Raw genomic sequence first — 19,442 nt, 5'->3', positions numbered from 1 at the left:
TTTCTTCTCGACAGCTGCCTGAACCATACTCTCGACGTATTATAGGCTACCACACTGGCAGTTCCCATCCACCTAATGCGAGGCTCCGTCGCCAACTCTCGCAGTTTAAGCTGGACAGCTCGGTGCTGTACCGCAAAATTTACCATCCTGACGGTCAGTGCTGGGCTCCCGTTCTACCCCGATCACTTCGGTTCGAAGTCCTCAGAGCACTTCATGACCATCCGACGGCTGGTCGCCTTGGTTACCACAAAACCTACGATCACCTTCGAAGTCGGTTTCATTGGCCAGGTATTACCACTAGTGTAGCTCGGTACGTTGGGTCCTTCACTACCTGCCAATGTAGAAAACTACCCACATCTGCTCCAGCCGGTGCACTAAAGCCTCCTCCGTGCCCAGCCACACCATTCGAAGTTGTAGGCATTGATCTTTATGGCCCCCTTCCAGTCAGTGCTGCTGGAAACCGATGGATAGTAACAGCCGTTGCCCATTTGACGCGCTACGCCGAGACGGCATCCGTCACTACCGGTTCAGCTTCTGAAATTGCCGATTTCATCCTCCGAGCCATTATACTGCGTCATGATTCTCCACGTGTATTGCCCAGTGACCATGGAAGGGCCTTCCTTTCACAATCACTGAACGAACTTGTTCGCGCCTCTGGCACAACTCACAAGACTTCCTCTAGCTATCATCCCCAAAATAACGGCCTCACTGAGCGATTCCACCACACTCTTGTTGACATAATCGCCACCTACATTCAACCAGACCACAAGAACTGAGATGTAATTCTACCAGTCGTCACTTTCGCCTAAAATACAGCTATTCAGCGGACAACCGGCTACTCACCATTTTACCTAGTTTATGGACGCTCCGCTACTTCTTTCTTGGACGTCTCTTTCTTTACCTGCCACGCGAATTCATCTCCATCCTATTCAGAGGAATACGTTTTACGGCTCGCATAGAGCCACCAACGTGCTCGTATAAACACTGAAGCCCGGCAGCAAGACAGAAAGCTGGTTTTTGATGAATCGCATCGTGCTGTATCCTTTCAACCTGGAGACGAAGTGCTCTTTTTGGCGCCTATTCGCACACCTGGTTTGTGCGACAAATTCCAGCCACGGTTCATAGGGCCGTACACAGTTCTTGAAGAAACTTCACCAGTGAATTATCGCGTGACGCCATTTGTAGCTCCAGCAGATCGCTGTTATCGAACTACTGAGGTCGTTCATGTCTCCCGTATGAAGCCCTTCATGCGACGTTCTTTGTCCCCTTGACTTGCCGCAGCCAGGCTGGCCGCTTTCACGAGGGGGGAATTGGTGTGGGCATTTAGTATACCGATCCTCTTCATCTGCACTTTATCTTCATTATCATGTGTTGCTCATGCATCCTCATCGTTGTCACGTAGCACCATCATCTTGGTTCGTTCATCTCAGCTGTCGTCTGCTGGTTCCTCGAGCCTAATAAAGGTCTTCCAAACCAAGACTTTATAATATATATATATATATATATATATATATATATATATATATATATATATATATATATATATATATATATATATATATATATATATATATATATATATATATATATATGTATATGAAAGTAGATGCGCTTTCACAGAACAACTGTTTATTGTGCCGACGTTTTGACGGGAACCCCGTCTTTTTTAAGGCATAATACTATTTACACATGTTCCGTGTCTTCTTATAGCCTGTCGAGACAGGAGGGAAGGGGTCAAAAGAAAAGTAAAAAAGGAAAAAAAGAAAAAAAAGAGAGAGAGAAAAAAAAGAAACAGCAAAACGGGAGGACAAACATTAAATAAAATATAGAAAATATAGGAGAAGAAGCAAGACCGACACGGCGTAATTAGAAAGGGGCAGCATCTCAACAGAGTAGGGCAGAGGTAGATGAGCAATGTCATCATTGTCAACAATACCTCCCCCGCACCCACTCTTCCCCAAGTGGGCAGTGAGCCGCCGTTCTTGTATTTCACCTTTCCGTGTAGTCCGCTGGTAGCTTCTTCGTCTTTGAAGCTTAAGACAAGTTAATGGGAAGAGCTTCGAGTGCGTGCTGGTGGCGTCGGGGGGAATGAAAAAGCCGGTGATTGAGGCACCGCCATCGATATTCATTATATGCAATGGCTCCTTGTCAGTGAAGGAACAGAATGTGCGTTAAAAATTAGAGAAGGAAAAAAAAGAAGAAGAACAGGGGGGGGGGGGGAGACTGTACGACAGCCGGGACAGTCACCACACCACTGTGGTGACTGTCCGCAAGGCAAGAAATGAAACGCTACCCGACAACGGTCGTCGTCGCTCAAACGTGACGATGGCCACTTAAAGGTGAACAACATGGATCCACCCTGGACGACGCTCAACGTCGTCCAGGGTAAGCAGCGACGCTCAACGTACGAGGACTGGCTTCCAGAAAGAAACAGACTCAGCTCTACAGACTAGCCATAGACCGAGACCTGGACATTATTGCAGTTCAGGAAATTAAAGTGGAAAGCGTGGACGCCACCGAGAGCCTACTGCAACGTTTCACCGGGCGCTACACCGCCAGCGTCAGTCATGCAGTTGGTAGGTCGGCAGGGTGTGTGATCTCTGTGCGGGATAGTTTAGGTGCCACTGTTCTAAATTTCACGTCTGATTCATCCGGAAGGTTTGTTGTTGGTGATTTGTCCTTCTTTTCTCTTAATTGCCGTAATATTTGTTTATATGCACTTCTTAAAGTGGATTAACGGTGTGAAACATTCCACAAAATTCGTACCTATTGTGAATGCGATCGCATAGTTATCCTAATGGAAGATTTCAATAGTGTGATCAGTGCTGAGGATAAAACAAGTACATCCAATTTCAATGACTCAAGCACAGTCGCACTAACGAATCTAGTTTCTGACTTAGATATTGAAGATGTTGCAGAGTGTATTGGTAAAGGACTAACGGTGTGTACGCATTTCCAAGGCTCCAGTCATGCGCACCTAGATAGGACCTACGTGTCACTGGAATTAGTTCCGATTATCAGTGAGTACAATGTCCTCCCTATTCCATTCAGTTATCACTGTTTAGTATCATTTGTAATAGGTAAAATAAATAGACGTAGACCAGTATTTAACCGGGACACGTGGAAGCTGAATTCAAATCTCTTTGAAGGTGAAATATTTAAGGACAGTGTTCGAGAGGTGTTGGTAAACATAGACAGTGGAGACCAAAAGTATGGAGCGAAATGGGAACAATTTAAACAGAATATAAAATTGAAAGCTTTAGAACGCTCATGTGTAATAAAACACAGAAAGAGTGAAGAAGAAAGAACCCTACGCTTAAATCTGAACGAACTTCTAGCAGAGGAAAGCAAAACGCCACGCTTTTTCATAATTGATATGAGGTCAGTGAAGTTCAAATAGGAACAAATTGATGAGGAGAAGCATCGTGGTGCGCAAATAAAAACAAGAGCAGAGAAAATGATCAAAGGAGAAAAACCAACCAAAAGAATGCTGGGTCTCGAAAAACGAAACGCTCAGCGAAATGCTATACATCAGATTGAATACATGGGTAACGTTAAAAGTGAACAGACATATATAGAGGACGCTTTCAACGAGTATTACACCACTCTATTTAATAAATGTAAAGTAAATGTAAATGAATTCAAGAACGAATTTTTAAAATAATGCCAAAGGTTGAAGACTACAGGAAAGACAGCTTAGAATGTCCTATTTCTGAACCGGAAGAGACAAAAGCCATTATTGCCCTTCATTTCGGAAAGTCCCCAGAACCTGTTGGGTTAACAGCCGCATTTTATAAGGAATTCAAACACGAACAAGCACCAATCCTAGCAGCGGTTTTTAACGAAGCTTTAGACATAAAAATTCTGCCCCCTTCTTTCTTGCTATCTCATACTATATTAATTCCAAAAACTGAAGACGCAGTTCAATTACGTGAAGTGAAATTGTACAGGCCAATCAGTCTATCAAATATCGATTACAAGATTTTGATGAACGGGCTAGCAAAGAGACTGCAGACAGTTATATACAACATTGTAGGCTACCACCAGACATGTAGTATTGAAGGGCGCACTATATACACAAACGAAGTGTATTGGAGTGCTGCGATGCCACAAGAGATCACATCGCGATAATCCAGATAAATTTGCAAAAAACATTTGACCGAGTACCACACGAAATTCTTTTTCTTTTGTTAGACTTTGTCAATGTTGGCAAAGTAATTCGAAATACATTGATTTGATTGATTGATATGTGGGGCTTAACGTCCCGAAACCACCATATGATTATGAGAGACGCCGTAGTAAAGGGCTCCGGAAATTTCGACCACCTGGGGTTCTCTAATGTGCACCCAAATCTGAGCACACGGGCCTACAACATTTCCGCCTCCATCAGAAATGCAGCCGCCGCAGCCGGGATTTGAACCCGCGACCTGCGAGTCAGCAGCCGAGTACCTTAGCCACTAGACCACCGTGGTGGGGCAATTCGAGATACAGTTTGAATGGCATATACTGAATGTAAAACTCGGCTAATCATCAACAAAGTTCTTGGGAAACAAATTAATGTCAGATGTTCTGTACGACAAGACTCTTCCTTCCTGTTTTCCATTTATATAGAGTCATTTTGCCAAAAAGACATCAAAAGCAGTAACATAGTAGGGTGCAAACTACAAGAAGCTGAAGTACGTGCACTGGCATACGCAGATGATATAGCTGTGTTTTGTAAAGATTATGATAGTATTGCTGAAACCATAAAAACTGTGAACCTTTATTGTAATGCAAGTGATAGCTTGGTAAACTGGAGCAAGTGCGTGGGTTACTGGCACGGTGAATGGCCTGTGACTACACAGTTTGAGGCTGGTATTTCACGGACTACTACTCCGGTACGATACCTAGGTGTGCCATTACAATAATATTGTGACAGTGAACCGTACTGGCGACGTCAGGCCGTGGAGCTACGATAAAAAGCTGAACAACTCATTGGTTTTCAGCTATCAATTTTCGCCAGAATGATCTTTTGTAACGTAATTTTAGTCAGTAAGCTCTGGTATGTCCTTCAGGTATTGCATTGTTCACGTGTGATTCTACAGAAGCTTCATCGAATATTTGCTGTTTTCTTGTGGGGCTCTTGGGAGCGAACAAGTAGAAATAACTTATTCAGACAGGTTTGCTCTGGTGGACTTGGTCTATGTCATTTGTACCTTCGTCTGTTAGTTGATTGGCTTATGTTTTTTCGAAATATTCGAGACCCATTCGTACGTACTGTTATACAGCTTAGGCTTGGAAAACGGTTGCCAGAATTTGTGGTAGCATCTGGTCACACGAAAGCAAGCATTAGAGGTTTCCTAAAAGAAGTTGTTGATTCATGTCTCTTTCTAAAAACACGTTTTTCATTGGAATACACCAGTACGGTTTTGCGTAAAAAGTTATACAAACATTTATTAGAAACAGTTCTTCCTGTTCCCCTATATAGAAGATTATACCGTGTAGGCCCAGGCCAAAATGTCTTAAGCCGTGTTGAAAAGTGGAGGTATCACCTGGAGCGAAATCCTTTTTCTTTAAATTGCACACTGGGACCTTGCCCGTGAAAATATGAATGCAAGAAAAAGGCTTATTCGTTCCTTGGGGTGTTCATTGCCTCCTCTGCAAAAAGCTGGAAACAATTTAACATGTTTTCCTGGAGTGCTGAGATGCTGTCTATTTTTGGGATGTTCTCCAAAGGACTTTGAAAAAGATCAGCCTCTCGATGCCTATGGCATCAGATTTCTACCAGTATCAAGTGAAGAAAGAATACCTTTCGACCTAGTTATGCTACTGCACCTGCATAGTATAAGGCAATCTAGAATGGCGGTGCGCCATGCTGATGTTAAGGCACGTCCGGTTAGGCATTACTTCTTTCAATCTGTCTGTTTGTTCGTTTAATCCCAAAAGGTTGAACAAGAGGTGCCCGAATGGCTTCATTAAGTAGAAAGCCTTCTACAGATGGAATTTTAAAAAAGCCATTTCAGCGGGACGTTTTTTACCTCTTTTATTTGTTTCATGTTTCTCCTTTGTTTGGCGTATATATTTTTGAATGTTTAGTGTACACAGGCAATAAATAAAGAAAAAGCGAGCAGTTATGTGTTTGGTATTTACTTTGCTGCTGTTGCGTTTATGTGTTGAGCACGTGTTTGGCGTGTGTATGGGTTATATTTACCCTTCGGTGCTGCATGTTCCTTGAATGTTTGTGCTAATGCAAATGGCAGCTATTAATTACTTTTTGTTCACCGCGACAAAACATTGCATATATTCTGCACAAACGGTGCAGAATGTCTGTAGACTTTCTGCACATGTTTTACAGATATTCTGCAGGGATGCTGCATCCTACGCGGCTACAAATGCTCTGCAGACTTCCTGAAGAACGAGTGTACAAATCGCCTACTCGGAGCTGACAGGGGTTGACAGAAAGTTTGTCACTTGTCATCATATATTCTGTATCGTCATCATCATCACCATCATTATCATCATCAGCCTGACTACCTACACTGCAGTAGAAAGCCCTCTCCCATGTTCCGCCAGTCAACTCGGTCCTGTGCTTGCTGCTGCCAATTTATACCGGCAAAGTTCTTAATCTCATCTGCCCACCTAACCTTCCGTCTTCCCTAACCCGCTTGCCTTCTCTGGTAATGATGCGAGTTAGCGGCAGACAGAAGGTTAGGTGGGCAGACTTCTATATCACGGATACTGTATTCTGTATCACGAGTGATTAATGGACTGTAGAATTTCTACAGACAGGATCCAAGCTGTTTTTGTTGTTGTTGTGAGGGCTGTGTTGTTTGTACGTGGTTAGCTTCTGTTTCGCCTGCCACGCACTCATGTAGCGTCACTGAACTACTTATTTACTTCTTTGTCATCTGCATACTACAAAAAAGAGAGAAAGAAAGATCGTAGAAAGCCCGCTTATCTGCACGATTCATTCAATACAACGTTTATCTAAAAATGTTGATTCGGTACTACCGTTCGCACCTTGTGCGCGTGTGTTTTTTTTCTTCTCATTTTGTTCACCATGAAATGTGGGACTATCAATAAGTCTAGTCAGGAAAGCTTAGTGGCTGACGACGCTTTGCGCTACACAGCGTTTACCACGTGTACGCACATGTTTTCCTCCAGTAATAGTCTTATATAAGATTTGCGAATTCAGAAAGCTTTATTGAGTAGATTGTGCGTTTGACGGTGCTACAACGAAGGCCTGGTTAATGGGAGAAGCAGCTTTTTTTTTCAGACAAAGTATTACCACTTCCTTCCATCGGTCACTAACAATGTCACACAAACGCCGAAAAAAATGTAAAAAAGGTGAAATTTTATGTGAAATTATAAGGCAATATATATAAAAGGCATGCAGTCTGAATTACTTTTCAACGTCTGAGCTCGTCAAAGCGTTCTTAAATCTAAACACGTGGTTGCACATGGTAACTCTGTTTTAAGTACAGTCTAAGCACCAAAGTATCGCCGTTTATGTGTTAGTAATATTTCTATGTATTGATACCACGGCCAGATAAACACAAGTAAGGCTCCTTACTTACAAGATTGATAAGCTACAGTGCCGTAGTTGTACAGCTACAAGCAGCGCTTAAATGCATAACCTAGAGCCTTTTCTTTACAACCCAGTCACTATAAAATGCTGCATTCACACAGAATTTAATAGTCCTCATGTTTGGGAGGATGCCAAGAGAATTTTGCGATGTGCTTGAAACAGAAAGTGGCACCCACTTTGAAATTATTTAGGTGAGTGGAGGGTACGATGACCATGAACAGCACTCTGGACAGTTGCACTCACTGATCTTATTACAATGAATTAGCCGCCGAGCAAGACCAAATGCTTTCGTACGTGGTTTAAGCCATACGTAGAAACAGTTACACTCGCGCTGACATGACAGGACGAGCCACACTTTGAGAACGTGCATAACGTACGCTCACATAGAAACACGACGTGGCTAGAAGACGACGCAAGGAGCAATCCACATTTCTCTGTTTCGACCAGTGGCTGCCAGGTGGCGACGCTGCTCGTTCTCGCGGCCAATAGGAACGGACTCGGCGCCACGTCAAAAGCCACGCACCGAAGGACTTCAACAGATACATGGGATCAGGCCTTAATGACTCGGTAACGGCGCCATCACGTCTTTCCTAAACTTGCACGACTGCAGCCAATGAAAATGACCTCTTTGTGTTCGATGAAAATGACCTCGAGGAGAATGCGTATACCTCGATTAGAATTTGACTGCTTCGGCAGTTGACATTCAATCAGCGAGAAGTGCAGTTGTCGGTGTCGTGAGTCTCGCGTAGGCGGCGAGCATGAAGTGTCCCGCGCAAAGCATTGAGGCAGCCGCAATACCGGGCACCCCATCAACTTCTTAGACAGAGGCTTCATTCGAAGGGACCGACGTGTTCCCGCAGCTAAACTGACGCACTTCCGTAAAAGGGAAGGAAGCACGGGCGCACGTGCTTCCCCACAAAATGGAGTAAGATGCTCTGTGAAGCACAGAAAGCGCTTTCTTCCTTGGGCTGTCGTGCATCTTCTTCTGCTGTCCTGCGGAACGAAACACATAGGGCAAACCAGAAGGTGCTTGACGTACCATTTAGGAGAGCATAATAACACTATTGTGCACAATGTGGTTCAAGGACCCCTCGGATTACACAATGATTGCGGCTTTGTGCCCCTTTTGGGCGTTGTGAGGCATGAGGCAAGCACCACTCGCAGGCCACGCGTGAAATCATTGAGGCATATCACATAAGTAAGTTAGACGGTACATGTGTGAGTTCCTTATCAGTTGCGCTGTTGCAAAAAAATTCGTTTCTTGATCATTCTTACGCTGTTAACTTGTTTCCAGCTCAATCAATAAGTGACAAGTGTTTTGCTGGCATAGCATTCAAGTTGTTGTTACCTGCACCCTTTCACGCATGTCCGTTTTTTCGCACATATATCTACATTGCTCCGCTACCACTGTTGTAAGTCTGCGCTGTGGGTTGTTATAATGATTGCTTGATATGTGGGGTTTAACGTCCCAAAACCACTGTATGATTATGAGAGACGCCGTAGTGGAGGGCTCCGGAAATGTGTGTTGTTATACTTGCTCTGTTTTTGTCCGTTGCGCTGTTCGTATGTTCAATTCTAGTTGTACCGGTTTTGGTAATGTCTAGTAACCGGTACCTGATTTCATCATCCGCGGGTTGCACATTGTATCCGCGTGGCGTCGATTGCACTTTGTACACACGACCTTTCTCCTGCAATTTTAGCAAGGTGATGTTTCAAGGTGCAGCGGCGGCCATGATCGGCACTTAGTAAGAGCTCATTCGTTTTTTTTTTATATAGTGACACGAGGAACTCGCGCTGCTCGGTATGATGCGCAGTTGAGTGACAGAAACAGGAGGCACACTTTAGAAGAGCTGGTTTTACGGATGAGGTCAAACATCGTAGTTTTTCGATGCCGTGAACCGCGAAGAGGGTGTCGCGTTAGTGCGAAAATCTTTAACTGGGATTTTCGACACGTCCTCGTTTACAGAACCGTGCAGGATGGTTTGCTCTCAAACCTCTATTTCTGTTTAGATAAAAATCAGTGAAGACTCAATGATCGCCTTCTGGTGCTGGCGGTACTGTCCTTGCTGGCCTGTGTGCTCTGTACATTGGCGTCCGATGGTCTCGTTGAAGTCGAGGATGATGTCTTAAAGAAGCGACTTAAGCAGCGTGGGGTAAAACATTGCGGAGTAATTGTCCTCTAATACTCCGAGTTTTTTAATGGTGCGCTTCTGTGATTGAACCGTGTCATAAAGCCGTTTAAGTCCTCGAAGTTGGTTGCAGCACTGCACAGGTCGCATTTATATGATCGCTGCATGTGAGCCTGAACGATGACGTCCGTTTTTGCATAGCGTTGTCTTACAATGCCCAGGGCTCCACAATAGCAGCTTGTAGTTGCTGGAAGTTCTGCGATAGCCGATGAGCGTTGCCGGTCAGAACCGAACGTAGAAAAGCAACCAAGTATACGTCGATGAGCACACGACTGTTAACGATCAGTTGACTCAATTGTTTCTGAAAAGAAGCCCACGTAACGGTTGTGCATTGAACTTTGTAATGTTGATTTTCGTAAGTCGGATGGCAGTTGGGTCTATCTTTGCGCGGGTTGAGTTGGTGTAGCTGGTATAGTGCGTGGACGTAGTTGTGACTCGATCGCTGTATTCCACAACCGGGTAAAACTCTGCCTCCACGCCAGTGGATTGGAGCAGAGGGGCGATGTAAGAGTCGGTCGCTCTTAAGTCTGGGTGCAGTTGATTGAGGTTTTTGTTGAGAATTCTCACACGCTTCGGGTGAGTCCCCTTAGATCTAACGATGACGTACGGTAGACTTGCAGGGTTCCATTTTACGCTTCCGCCTGCGGCGCCTGAATTGCCTGCAAGTGGTACATTTGAAATTTATTTTCAGGCTGGGCAACCCGTGTCGAATTGCACGTATGATGATGTTTGCGTCTGACTGATGTACTTATAAGCCGACACGGAAGTTTTAATAAAACAAATAAGCAATTATTTAAAAGAATATCAGTGGTAAGAGTTCAGAAAAATTAACTAAGAGAAAAAACACAAATAAGCACGATGAAAACAACAGCTGCAAAATCAAACTATGCTCTAAGAAAACACTATAGCAGGTACATACAAACACAATGGCAAACACAACAGGCAAACAGAATGTAGAATGTTAATAAATTAGTAACATATGATGGAATTAAAAGACACAAAGAAGAAATTACAAAGAAGTCGTGTTCGTGCTTCTGAGTCACGACGTGCAATGCAGCGCACTCTGAAACAATTATTTATTAGGAGGGAATAATAAAATAACGGTTGAAAAGAAAACACAAAATGAATTTTTATGTGGACCAGACCACCTCGTAGTCCAAGTCGTTCACCTCGCGGCCGGCACATGCTATCCCACTTCTCCGGCTCATGAAACCAGTTACCCTCCCTCGGCGAGGGAATTAACCCTCGTACCTTTGACGACTCGGGCAGCGGGGAGGGGACATGAATCGTGAACGCTACGACTGAGTATTGCTAGAACATTATCTAGGCTTCTGCGCCAGCCGTTCATAGGACGAATCCCCTCAATTCACAGCTGGTTGATTCACGAACTTACAAAGCTTCGAGAACTATTCCTGGGTGGAAACGACAACACTGACACCAGCACGTAAGGAACAGCAACACACTTCTTAGGAACTGACGCATGTTGAGGCTGACATTTCCCTCCTTCGTTTTGATTCGCTTCAAAAGCTTTTTCAAAACCGCTGAAATCAGGTAACTCGCATAACCAGCGCTCAAGAGGCGCTTGGCATGTGTTTTTAAACTGCGTTGCATCAGGTGCAGGAATGACTTCTTAAGTGCACGAACGGGGCAAACATGCCCCCTTTTACCTATATTGATTGAACTGAGTGAAAGGGTAAGAAGGCTTCTCCAATTTTCGATCTTAACAGCATGCATAAATAATCGCTCGAAAAGCAGATCGTTACGTCTATAAGAACCTAATAGAATTGCCAGAAGTTCGCTAATGTGCAAGTTCCAGACGATGCAAGTGATGCTTAAGCAAACTAGAAGTCTAGCGACAACAACGTCGAAACCTGCATTCGAACAATCAACAAATACTATCCAATCATTTCCAACTATACAGATTTCACAACGAGAGACGACTCAATATCTTTTAGATTGTGACAGTTTTTATGCGAGAGAAATTGTCACTCAAGACTGGTGCCAAACAAGAGCCCATGCATACGACACTTTTTTTTCCAATGAATTCTTCCTCATTCCAAAACGCAAACGCTCACTCTAAATAAAATGAAAACAATTCCAGAAACCCACAGACCGACATGCGTGACGCATTCTGGAACGCTATCAACCAAAACGTGTCAATGCATTCATTTAAGCACTGAACCCGTGTTTTATGTGGAAATTAATAATACAAATATTTCGTGTCTATCTAATAACCCTTCAGCTCTTTGTCATTGGTATTTAATAGCCTCCGAGTATCTTACCAAGAGATGATTGTCAGTAGGTAGTAAAGTTAAGCTTTTCCTGTAAGAACATGGTGACCTCTTTTTACCAAGTCGTAATCAGATCGTAATCAGATACTGTTACTCGCAAAGGGCAGTCTTTCTCGCGCGTCTAGACAATAAGATGTCCAGACTAAGCTTCTTTGATTTGTCATTTATTTCGCCACTTTGTCTAGGGCATGTTAATGCATGCTAACGTATAACACTTTGCTCCCATCCAAGATGCAATACTTAGTGCAAACACCTTCAAAATGACATGATATTCAAAAGCCACGGGAATGATTATATATGCCTTTCATGTGTAATCTAGTTTTACCTGCACTAATGCAAAGGGTAATTATCTACATGATCGAATGTTCATATGGTCATAAACAGTATAACGGTGAAACAGGATAGCCTGTTAAGGTTAGAATAAAAGGTAATCGCGTGGACACCGCAAAGAAATCACCGAAAGCCATGGTACAGCAATTTAATGTAGCTTGACACAGCTTCGACGGTCTCAAAGTTTACATACTTCAGTCAAACTTCCGATCTACAACAGACAGAAAATATACAGTCGTACTTTATTGAGTTCAATACACTCCAGCCAATAGGTGTGGAGGACTGAAGGAGCAGCACGCACGCACTAGAGTGCGCGCGAGCCACTCTTCTAGTGCGGCCGTGGTACATCCTGACCTCCCCACTGCTGTGTTATCTTCTTTTTCATTCTCGCATTAACTGTTCCTTTTCTTTTTAGCAAGTCGTCACAGCCCCACCCCTCCCCCGTGCTCTCACACTTGCGTATCTAATTTCGCCCTCTCCCTTATTTGTTAGGATGGAGGAGAGAGTGTGAAGCGCAGACAGACTAGTGCAAAAAAAACAGTTCTGTTCTGGCTTTGAGAAAGAGAAGTCTACTTTTCTAAACGTCGGCTCGACACAACAGCTGTTTTACGGATTTTCTACTATCAGGTGCTTGTAGCTTTGTGTACTCAGGTCAAGCACCAACTGGTTTGCTGGTTGAAACACCATTATATTAGACACGGATGCATTAGCTTTTAGTGGTAAAAACTAATCGTCAGCTCCAGTGGTAGCAGAAGTGTCTTTGTCCATAGACCCGACAGCACTTAGCCTGAGTGGAAGAGGTGGAGGAGGCTTTGGACGTGGCTCGCCTGTAAACGAGTCTTTGGAGTCTTCAGCCGTATGGGTTTTTTTCTAGTCTGGTTAGCATAATCACAGAAATTTCACAACCTGCGCATCTCTATCGGTATACAAGCTTGTAGTTTCTCCGTTAAGCATAAAATAACACATAATATTTTTTACTTCCAATTCTCGCATGTCTGCAAGGAGACTGTGCACTTTGTCACACAAAAGATATTTGTTATTTCATCTGCGAATGGCGAAAGAACTCTTTAGTAAATGTAGAGTTGCAACGCGACACCCACGTGGCTCTCGTGATATCGGCCCACTATGCATGTGAAAATTAAAAAGAACTGACACTTGGGTGACTTGTATGTGGTGAAACATGTTGATTGGTTCAGCGAGGAACTAAGAAGGACAAAAGCAATAAAGGGCAAACACTTACGTTGCAGCGTAACTGCCAGCCGGCCTAACGCTGTCGCATAGCTGCCTTCACAGTAACAAAAATGTTGACTCAGCACTGGGATTTCGCTCTGAACCACTCAGCATACATGCAATTGTAGCGCTGTGAGAACATTGCATCCCATTCTGCGTAAACAGGCACTCTCGAGCCAATCTATGATTACCGTACACTGATTTATGTGCGACCTAGGGAGAAACTTTTCGTATTTCCTTTTATTGCGAAAGAATCTACATGGCTAGTGGAAACGAAAGACTGTAAAGCATCGGTGTCACGAGAGGGCCGCTATTGGCTGTGCTATCAGTTATGTCGTTCTCAGCGTCATACTCAAGCGCACACGCATAAGTTTTCAACTGATACCTTCTACATGGCTAAGCCACGGACAACTCCTTTACCTGCAGTGGGTGCATGAGAGAGCACGCATTTTCCGGGCTGACTGTGCAGTCCGGGCACAAAAAACAGGCCCGGGAGGCAGAGTGCTTGCAGCAACTGCGTATACCTATGATCAGGCAGCCTTCCAAGCCACACTATATCATAAACGGCAACGCAAGTGCCGATGGCGGGCGGATCCAGCGAACCACGCCACCAAGTTAACGCGCGATGTTAAGCGCTTGCAACAATGCCGCGCCAAACAAGCGCTATTGAGGGCACAACAGCGTCAACGTGACGATTGCGGGAGCACGTTCACCGGGACGAACGCCCATCTTCGGCGAGAGTTTCTCTAGTGATACTTCGGCTTCGGCTGCGACGTCTGTAACCATCTTTGGTTCGAGAACAACCACTGTGATTAACGCAGAGTGACTTGTTTCGCGAGTTGGTTCATTTTTAACGTAACTTATGACGCGAAAAAAAACCGCTTGTCCTTCTCTCGTGTTTTTTTTTCGCGCTATAAGCTACGTCAAGAGTGATCAAAGCATTGCGAAACGCATTTAACCTCTAATTACACTCCTCCATGAGCGTGATCGTGCGAGGCACAATATGCGGCGTCTCAAATAAACACTGTGGTAAACTCAAGGCAAGCGTCTGTCTAACGTCATCGACAAGTACGAACATGTAAGCAATAATTGTGAAAGCCTTCAGCGCAGCGTCGGGTTGAACCCACTGCTAAACACCGGGACCACCCATTTCAGCTGTCGCTTGTTAACCATTTGTATAGAGTTCTTGGGCAGGGACTTTTTTTCTGGATAATTGCTCATTCCTCAGTTTAATTACAACAAAATAATGAGAGCAAATGTACTAAAATAAATTATACAAATTGAATTGTTACTGACGTATCTCTCGGTAGTTCTTTGTTTGGTGTATTCACGAAGCACAATGACTGGCGCCAGGATGGATGCCCTCTTCAGCTCCATGGCACGACCGGGCTCAATAACAACGATCTTCATTTGGTCGTTTTCTTTATGTTCATGCACCACGGGATGGACTGCAAAGCCTCCTACGGCGAATGACCACGGATTCCACATGGCTGTAAATTTCAGAAAAAAAAGATAAGAAAAGGCGGTTTGCTTTCAACCCCTTACCAACGAACTTCTGTTAAAGGGTCCAGATAGTTGAGAAATCTCTTATCTTATCATGATGTCTGCAGTGGAATCCCAACGATATGCAAGGACGGAAATGAATATGAGGTGTCTGTTTCAGGATTGATAAAATACAAGCTTTTTTTCTGGCACACTGCAAACGTGTCTGCCCATAATGGAAAATAAGCTCGAAAAGGGGGGGGGGGGTTGCTAGAGCTTCGCGCTTAGGATCTTAACGCCATGGCGATATCTGGTCCGTAGTTCTTACAACTACCGTTTAGTGCATAACTTTTACTGCATGATGTTACTCGAGAAGTTCAAATTATGGGCTACTACAGTGCAATAGATAAAGGTTAAAGTGGCTCGTGTCGATTAAGCTTTCACAAATGACTATACTCTATGCAAAGAATGGCATGCTTTAAACCACGAGCAATTATGCGCTTGAAGTATTTTCGAAGTTGCTACCGCTCCGTGGTCTTCACGGAATACACGAAGAAACATGTGCGCCTTTTAAACCGTGAAGTCACAGTGATAGTTGCATGTCCTCACGCTCGATGGCAGGAGCATAGCCAAAAACTTTCTTCAGGGGGGGGGGGGGGGGTCACACTAAACTGATTGTACTCCAATCATAGAGGTTTCATCATGCACTTTGCGATGGCAAAGTAATCATTGATGACAAACGTTTACTTGGTTTCAATCGAAAGAGCATTTGCAACCGGACTATACCTTCTAACACGAAACTATCTTGCTCACTGCGTATATGCGCTAAAACATATAAATACACGCCAAAACAGCGGAATGTTCTCACTCTTTTTTTTCGTATCTTTCGTCGCTCAGCTACCTGAAACAATAGGGTTGCGGCAAGGTGTCTTTCGTAGCTTGCGAGCGTGCAGCCGAAATTTCCCTTTACGTCAGCCGATTTATAACTTTACAGAAAATTTTGCCACGCAGCATACGTGCATTCATGTTTCCAGCACTTACATCGGCGCGAAAAGGAGCAGCCTCGAACCACACGAAATCTTCAGTGATCGGCTCACCAATGAAATAGGAATGTACTCAGGAGTTGTTCATAGAATATTGCACCATAAACCATTTCTCAGAACGCGTGAATTTGGACGAGAACTGCCAGCGCAAGCAATACGAGTTTACTTACGCTGTACTGTGCACAGTCCTAGCTTATCGGTTGTGTTTCTGACATTGTGATGCTAGTCGCTGGAATTTCATTGCTGTCCTCAACTCCTTGGCGTTCATTCTCGTTTATGGTAGTTCATGACAACGCAATAGAAATTACCTGCCTTCTTTATGGGCTCAATCACAAACGCGAGACGTCTCGCGCGCAGAGAAGGATACTGGGTGAGCGCGACCTTACCGACACCTGAAGTCCAGCGAAGGAAATGTATTTCCACGAATCTTTGAGCCAGGCGAGAAACGAGTGCTAGAACTGAAGGCAGAAATTGACATGTATTGTCACTAAAGTTCTCGTTTCTCGCATTCAGGGTCACTGCCCGAACTTTGCTGAGAGCTTTTCTTCTTAGCAATATGAAGCCACCCCCTTGAAATACGCTGCCTACACGTATTTCTGGGTAGCTCGTGTTCTGGGTCGATCAACATCCTTCTGTGAGACTCGATGGTCGCGCCGAAATGCCGTACGGCATAATTCTTGCTGATTATTTCCTGAAAGGTGACGCTGCTCCTAGTGCACACTTGACAACTGGCGAAAATGAGGATGGCGCTTGTCACAGGTAGGCAGCTTCATCGAAGGAACGTGCTATTGGCTAGCGTTGATGATCACTTAATGCTTTCAGTATTCCTGACCTCTTCCGAACTACTCAATAGACCAGTTCAATAGGCGCTTTAAAAGGCATCAGCACACCTTGAAGATGTTTTTTTGCCTTCTGCCACAGAAAATTCCCAAATCCGCCACTCTTTCTACTACCGAAAAGTTTGCTGACGCGTACTCGACCAATATCCCTAATTTGGCATTGCCAGGAGAATTAGCAGTATGGGCTGCGAAATGGAAGCGAGAGAAGCGAGAGAAGCGAGAAACGCTGAGCATGTCTGCGATGCAAGTGGTCGCCAGTCGCCTAGATGTAATCTTCCCAAACGTGTACCATCTTCTAAAGACTTTGGCAACTGGCAACTTTTCCCGTGAGCACACATGAAGCAGAACGGTCTTTTTATTTATTTATTTATAAATTTATTTACAAATATATTAAAGGCCTAGAAGAGGCAGTCTGTAAGCGTGTTCAATATGCAGTGAGAACAATTTAGAATGTTATGAAAAACGATATTGGCATATAGAAGTAGAAACAACGTAGAATAACATGAAAAACAAATACAAGTACAGCAAAATGCTTTTAGTACAAAATATTCTATTTTCTAGTCTAATAATTCCTGGTGAAGTAATTTAGTTTTTCTAGTCAAATAGCTTTTAGTACAACAGAACCTAAAAACAACAGTATCAATTTACTGATGAAATAAATTTGGAAAAAAATTAGGTTGCAAAAAAAACATGACAGAATATGGAGCAGCTAAGACATACCAGAGAAACGAATGATGATATGCTGTCGAAATATTTTGGAATTACGTTGAACGACGATGAGATTGGGAAGACTGTTCCATAGTCGTATGACAGGCGGGAAGGATGAGTAGTTAAAAGGTATAGAGTTGCAGTAGACATGGGAGTTGCTGAAGTCATTGTGTAGTCTGTGCGATAAGTGAGAAGAACGTTGTAAATGTGATAGTGGTGATCGAAAGGCTTTAAGATATTTATGAAAGAGAGAAAAAAATGGCAATGTAACGACGTATTCTTTGTGATTGGAGTTAAATTTCGAGCTTTAGCTGTGTTACACTAGACTGTATGTTATGATTTCATGGTATAAAACGACATGCACTGCTCTGGATAGCTTCCGACTTCTCTAATAAATGTTTTCATAAGGTGACCAAATGGATGATGCTTACGCTAACTGGGATAGGACAAATGTTTGTAGGCTTCATCATTTTCACTGGTATAGCGCACCACGACAAGGACACACACAAAGGAGATATGTACACACACACAGCGCTAACTTGCAACTAATGTTTTATTTGCGATCACACACGCTGTTTATAACACAGTACACCGATGAAACTTGGATAATGTGACGTCAAGAATACAGCACAGCCCATGCAAGTGTCATTACCGATAGCGACAATCTACACTAGCACCGTCAAAGTGAAGATTCGAGAGGTAGGTAGGTAATCAACTTTATTGATTCACGATGGAATCATTTGAGGGGGGTGTGGTTGGGGAAGTGGAATCAGGATGACGACGAGCCCTCGCGCCGCTCTAGGTGGCCGGACACTGCTGTGCTTCGGCGACCCTTCTGGCCCAGCTCACTGTCCGGAGCTGTAAACCCGGTTGCGAGCTGCGCAGAGCAGCCTCCCATCGCTCCTGGTGTTCTGACCCTTGCCACGGAGGCTTAAGTTTGTTTGGACAATTCAGAAAGATGTGCTGGAAGTCGGCTCTGGTGCTAGGACATAAGTTGCAATGAGGCGAGGTTTCGCCATGTGTAAAAAGGGAGAGAAGAAAGGGAGTCGTTACTGTGGCCGTTTGAAGTCTGCGCCACAAAGCCTGGTCACTTCTGGAGAGAGATTTATGTGGTGGGGGATACGTTAGGCGGGAATTTCGGTAAAATTGCGTGATATCGTGATAGCTGAGGAGTCGATCCATGGCACTTCGAAGCGAAGGCAGGTCGCTGTGAGCCCGGTTGGTGAGTGCTGGGGCTTCGGTGTGAGCGGCCGTGTTGCCTGGGTGTCCACAGTGCGCAGGGACCCAGAGGAGGGTGATGAGGCGATCAGGCGGAAGAGATGATTCAAGAATTTTAGCAGCCGGAGAATGAATTCAGAAAGTGGCGAAATTACGAATTGCAGTTTTTGAATCAGAAAAAATATACTCAGCGGAGGAGTGAACAATGGCTAAAGCAATTGCCGCCTCCTCTGATTCCAGGGATTTTGTCGAATTTGGAAGCGACGCACTAGCGACCAGTTTTTGAAATCCATCTACGACGGCTACCGCGAAAGCTCGATGATCTACATATTCGGCTGCGTCTACATAGACTGCGGGAGAATTAGGAGGGAAGCGCTTCTGAAGGTACTTGGCTCCAGCTTCCCGTCGCGCCCGATTATGTTCTGAGTGAGAATTTTTGGGGAGTGGCGAGATTAATAGGTTGCTGCTAACAGTGACGGGAACTGCGTGCGTGGCCGTGGTGTGACCAGGAACGTTGATTACAAGTCGGCGCAGGAGTACCTGTC

The 19,442-nt window shown here is 44.2% G+C and overlaps 1 protein-coding gene across 2 annotated transcripts in view; it reads right to left on the bottom strand.

Annotated features, from left to right (window-relative positions):
* Positions 1-19,442, bottom strand: part of LOC119173605 (venom metalloproteinase BumaMPs1) — a 513,062-nt gene that overhangs the window by 458,299 nt on the left and 35,321 nt on the right. For both annotated transcript variants that reach the window (XM_075896273.1, XM_075896274.1), the window contains exon 2: positions 14,904-15,097. In XM_075896273.1, the coding sequence (XP_075752388.1) occupies positions 14,904-15,097 (194 nt within the window). The remainder of the gene's footprint in view (positions 1-14,903; positions 15,098-19,442) is intronic.

The sequence above is a fragment of the Rhipicephalus microplus genome, chromosome 5 (assembly GCF_043290135.1).
Source record: "Rhipicephalus microplus isolate Deutch F79 chromosome 5, USDA_Rmic, whole genome shotgun sequence".
Lineage (NCBI taxonomy): Eukaryota > Metazoa > Arthropoda > Arachnida > Ixodida > Ixodidae > Rhipicephalus > Rhipicephalus microplus.
The sequence above is the reverse complement of the archived record's forward strand: the minus strand, read 5'-3'. Positions and strand labels throughout refer to the sequence as shown.